Raw genomic sequence first — 5,708 nt, forward strand, 5'->3', positions numbered from 1 at the left:
TTTGAGTGATTGAAACCAACCATTAAGATGAAATATTCAGCACCCACGTTGAACAATGCAATTTCATCCCCCACCTATTTCAGTCACTCACAGATGCGGAAACAAATAAATCATAAATGGGGTGAAGATATTCCTGCAAATTTTGGTTGCGCAGAAGATAATGAAAAATTAGAGCAATTATTAAATACGCTTGAGAACTTGACACGTGACGAGATCCCTGCACTGACAGGCCTAGATCAAGCAGAACGAAGGAAGATGATCATCGCTATTGTTAGAGAAAAACGAAAACCTGCAAAGGTAATTCTTAATCCTCTGATGTTCCTCTAAATTTTAGGCTGATTTGATTGAATGGAAAATTTAGTGTACTGTCTCTTTTCCCTTGCTCTTTTATTTTATATCTATTTTTGCATCAATTCTTTGTTTGTTTTTTATCCAGAAAAATACTAACAGCAATGCCAAGAAACGAATCCCCTTTGACAAGGTAATTTGAACTTTTTATTCATTTTGCTTGCTCTCATCGGTTTAAGTCCCAAGAACTGAGAATTTTGCTTTTTTGATTGAGTGTTGGACATGAAGTAAAGCTTGTCAACTATTATTTAATCATCCCTTCTTTTTTGAAAATGCTTAAAAATATTTCTTATTTAGAATGCTGAAACACCCAGGCCTGAAACTGCAGCAACAAGTAAGACGGGCAATGGGAATTCTTGTTGCAATCCTCAAACAGTTCAAAGTGAGCCACCACAAAAGAAAAGTAAGGTAGGGACCATTATACTATGAAAAAGTTTCTGCTATTATAAGTTGTATGTCGCAAGTATTTAATACTCTTGGGTACCCCTCCTATTGCTAATTGATTTTTCGAAAGTCTTCCGCCCAGGACATGCTTATTCCAACCCCTCCTCGCTTTCAAATTTTTGAGAAAATGTTTTTGAAAGTTCCCTCTATTGTCCCAATTCTACTGTAATAACCTCCTTTGTAAAAGATTTTCCACCCAGGACATTTTTAATCCAAATTTCAAATTTCCAGAAGTGTTCAAATTTTTTTTTTTTTGGCCTAATGATTTCAATTTTGAATTATTTGTGTATTATTAAACTCTGATATTTGAAAAATATGAACAGTATATTAACTAGCCGTCACCCGGCGTCGCACCCGCCGAGGAGTAGATAAGCTGAACGCATCATAAGCCCTTTGGATGGTGGGGAGGGTAAAAAGATCTGATTTGTAAGCCCAAACAACGAAAAATTACCACTCTAAATGGATGAACTTGAAAACTAAAAATATTACAAATTTAATGTTTTGTGACGTCATTTGGGTCCTAAATGACGTCATTGAAAGGGTAATAAATGTTTTGCTTGACTGAAATCAATTTGTCATTTATCGAAAAGATTCTCACGATGATTTCCGATTCAATATGAGGGGTCAACCATTGCTTAAATCCTTCTCAAACTTTAGATATTCTATTTTTTAGGTTCTGATGACGTCATCGGGCCAAAGATGCCCGAATATATTTATTTTCGAAAGTCTCTTTATACCCACTCTTACCTTTCCAATGACGGGTCAACCATCTCTTAACTCCTTTCCAATCTCGAGATAACGCCTTGTTAAGTTTCTTAGCTCTCTTCTTTAAAAGCCCGGGCTATAAAATATACGGTCTATCACGTTGTGAACGGATTTAAAGAAAAATGGCGGATTCCCGATATAAACAAAACACAAGGACCAAAATATGTCACAAATTAGAAAAAGTTTATTTTTCCAATTTTCCCTCCCGATTAACCATTTTACTTTTTATATAGACATATAATGATTAATAACTGAATACTTTAAAAGCAAGAAGCTAATCTCGAAGGCCAAAATCATTTAGACAAAAAACATGAATTTAGTTAGGACAAAAAACTGGTACGGTATAAAATGAAAACATCAGCCGCTCAATATTAAAGGAACCCAAAGAAATGAAGATAGGATAATGTCAATATTGTTATAATGAGGTTTAGTGTTAATTGAAGAGGTGCTAGTGATATATTTAATGTATATAAATCTGAATGGAATTAGAATGATTCATTTTATCATATGATGGTGTCAATAATAACTATAACCTTTTCCTATTTACAACATAATAAAAATGATGGAAAATAAAGTGAAAGTGTATTTTTAATTTTGCTTATCATTGTTCTAGAGTTCTTGGTTAAACAACAACATTGTGATAAGGAAAAAGTCTAATATATAGTCATTGTGTCAATGACATTCAATCATCATACGTTTCAACATGATAATGTATCTACACTATTGTATGTACCAAATATTCAATGTTGCTGCTTCTTCTTGCACAGCGCAGCCTGCAACCAAAGTAAAGTATCGAAGAGAAACGTATAAGGCGCCAACACAAATGTCTTCATTTCGTGTCCTCATTGGGTCTAAAAAGTGAGACGGTTGGTCTAAAAAGTGAGTCGGTCGGTCTAAAAAGTGAGTCGGTCTGTCTAAAAAGTGAGTCGGTCGGTCTAAAAAGTGAGTCGGTCGGTCTAAATAGTGAGTCCGTCGGCCTAAAAAGTGAGTCAGTCGTTCTAAAAAGTGAGTCTGTCGGTCTAAGAAGTGAGTAGGTCGGTCTAAAAAGTGAGTCGGTCGGTCTAAAAAGTGAGTCGGTCGGTCTAAAAAGTGAGACGGTTGGTCTAAAAAGTGAGTCGGTCGGTCTAAAAAGTGAGTCGGTCTGTCTAAAAAGTGAGTCGGTCGGTCTAAAAAGTGAGTCGGTCGGTCTAAATAGTGAGTCCGTCGGCCTAAAAAGTGAGTCAGTCGTTCTAAAAAGTGAGTCTGTCGGTCTAAGAAGTGAGTAGGTCGGTCTAAAAAGTGAGTCGGTCGGTCTAAAAAGTGAGTCGGTCGGTCTAAAAAGTGAGTCGGTCGGTCTAAAAAGTGAGTCGGTCGGTCTACAAAGTGAGGCGGTACGCCAATCTAAAAAGTGAGTTGGCTGGTCGGTCGGTCGGTCAGTCGGTGTCGGTCGGTCAGTCGGTGTCGGTCGGTCAGTCAGTCGGTCGGTCGGTCGGTCGTTGAAACAAACATATTTGTGATTGCCGCCTACAAAGACTACCAAATTACTTGGATGTATTACCATGCAGCAAAAATATACGACTCTCAATTTTCAAGATGGCTAAAGTAAATGTTTCCATTGGTCGGTCTTTGGTCTTTGTTTATTTTGTTAAGATGGTTGGTTGCGATAAGCCCCATAATAATTTCTGAAGAACAACTGTACAAATCCATAACAAAATGTTCTCTTTTTAAGAAACAGGATACCATGACCATTCCCTATCCATGTACAAACGATGGCACCAGTGACCAGAGCAGAGAGACCAGATCAATCAATCAATATTAAGAAACCAAAGAAAGAAAAAGCAAAATAGCTTCATCACAGCTTTTCATATGCTATTTACTTTTACGAAAATTACCAGTAAAGTAGAATTTCGAAACCGGACATACGCTTCCGAACCGAGCGACGTTTCCCGATCGGCAAGGAACCGTAGGTATGTTTTCCGATGACGTGTCTCAAAAGAAACGTACTCCGCCTCAAAAAAAAAGTCTACTGTTTTTCCCGCTCAGAGCTCGATTTAAAAAGAGACTTGGAAAAAAATCCATAATGGCCACCCCACGGCTCATAGAAAATTAGACTTTTAGTATGTAGATTCTGATCACTAAATTTACTTTGCACCTAAGCTTGGTTTAACTAGAAGAATGCCAAGATCTCCCAAAAAAGGCTCCATGACGGTCACCAACTCTCCCTCTTTGTTTAAGAAGAAAAAGACTTGCAATACACAACAGGTATTAAAAGTTGTTTGAAAAAGGTGAGATGTAAAATCTAGATTTTACATTTCACCTTTTTCATACTTGATGAAATTGTCTGATTCTCCATCAAAACCACTATATTTCAAGACTGAATTCCGCTAAAAACATTGTTTTCTTGTCCCCAGTCTTTAATCAAACATATTATCATATGGTCATCATTTTCAAAGGAAAGTTGCAGCTCATGCACTAAGTAAATCCTATATATTATTTTTTAGGAAGAAAACATTAGATCAAATCCATACAGCCAAATTAATGTAGGTCTTGGGATATTTTAGTTACATTTTTGCTTTTATTTGTTTGTAGTTCAACATCTGGTTTATTTTCCATGCTTAACATTCTTTTCTCAAGTTCCTAACATCTTCTATACTTTTATACGCTTTTCATAATAATGATAATAATTCTTCCTCGTCATCTATACAGGTTGAAGGTTATAAGGATAAAACAGACGATGACATCACTCAAAGTCTTGTCAGCGACGATCCCAGTGTTCACTTATCGCGCTTGGTAAACACACTTTTGAAATTCCTTATTAAAAATCTTACATCTGTTACATTTAATTGCATAGTTTACTCAGTTTTCATTATCAAAATCAATTATTTCTCTAGGCATCTCATGATTCACTTGCCTTAAGGGGACTGATTCTTAACGAAGTCAGAAAGGTTTAAAATTTCAAAACATCTTTTTTTATTTAGGAAGAGCAAAGTAATCCTGTAGCTGACAGTCAACCAATCTCTGATTTTATGGCGAGACATTTGGAAAATCTCAAAACCATGCCACCCAACACACAAGAAGTTTTACATTTGCCACCTGCACGTTTTGATAATTTAGAACCAAACTTTGGGGCTGATGGTAAGATAGCAAATTTCTTTTTTTGGGAAACTAGAGCTTGGGATAGCTGGGCTGCTTAATTATGTTCTTGGGTTAAAAAATGTTCACTTATTTTGTATTTTATTCAAAGTTTAATGATTTTAGTTAAATTGAGAGGATGTTAATTATTTTTCTATTTCTTATTCTTTCTTCATTAGATATGTCAAACAAAGATTATAGAAAACTTGCATTGTTGGTGTGTGGAGAAATGAATCGCTCCAAGCTTAATGAGAAAAAACTTAAGTACGGCATAAAGATGGACAGGTTTGCCAATGTAACAGATGGATTCCTTGAATTCGGAAAAAAGATGTTGGAAAGTGGTTGTGTTAAACTTGTAACTTTGCCGTTGGTAGAACCAAATGACATTATTTGCAAAGACTTGAATGCATAAAGAAGACAAGTGAAATGTACATAATCATCCTGAATATTTTTTTAGTTAGGGAGCTGTTGCACCTTCCCTAGCTATGGATTGATTAGGGAAAATTCCGGATTTCCAGATCTGGAAATATACATTTCCATAGCCTAGGGAATCAAAAAAATTTTCCTGTGGTATTTAATTTCCCAAAATCTTTTTTGCGAAAAAATTTCGTGCAATCCTCGAAATTCAGAAGGAAAAAAGATCTATTTCCGCAATTCAAAAATCTCACACACCAAAACTTTGGTTTAGAAAGCGGATCAGTTAACCCATTGACTTTATAGGGGCTAGACTAGAATCTCTTGGATGAGAAACGAGGCCACTTATTTTCGATCTGAAACGTGCTCCCCGCGTGTTTTTACTCTCGATTCTACTCTACTCCTCCGGGCTTTAAACTCAATGGCTTAAGCGCTCACACGTGGACCACATACCCGAGCATTTGCGTACTGGACCTCTAAAAACCTTGACACTTAGAGAGACTTGACTAAATTTTGAAAAGTGACAATAAACAAAATACCTCTTTAGTTTCTTTATTCTCGACTTCCTCGTCATTTTGATTTTCTGAACTTCATCAGCGGAATCGTTCAAGATATTTCCAATATTT

The 5,708-nt window shown here is 36.1% G+C and overlaps 1 protein-coding gene across 1 annotated transcript; it reads left to right on the forward strand.

The window, feature by feature from the left end:
• Positions 1-3,684: 3,684 nt before the first annotated feature.
• LOC136797413 (uncharacterized) lies at positions 3,685-5,124 on the forward strand (the record flags this gene model as incomplete). The annotated part of the gene is given in 5 exon segments (XM_067053996.1): positions 3,685-3,798; positions 4,038-4,076; positions 4,243-4,326; positions 4,515-4,671; positions 4,848-5,124. Coding segments are annotated over 5 exon segments (600 nt in total). The 5' UTR covers positions 3,685-3,711.
• Between the last annotated feature and the right edge of the window lie 584 nt (positions 5,125-5,708).

This window comes from Clytia hemisphaerica, unplaced genomic scaffold (assembly GCF_902728285.1).
Source record: "Clytia hemisphaerica strain Z4C2 unplaced genomic scaffold, Clytia hemisphaerica genome assembly, whole genome shotgun sequence".
In the NCBI taxonomy this organism is placed as follows: Eukaryota; Metazoa; Cnidaria; class Hydrozoa; order Leptothecata; family Clytiidae; genus Clytia; species Clytia hemisphaerica.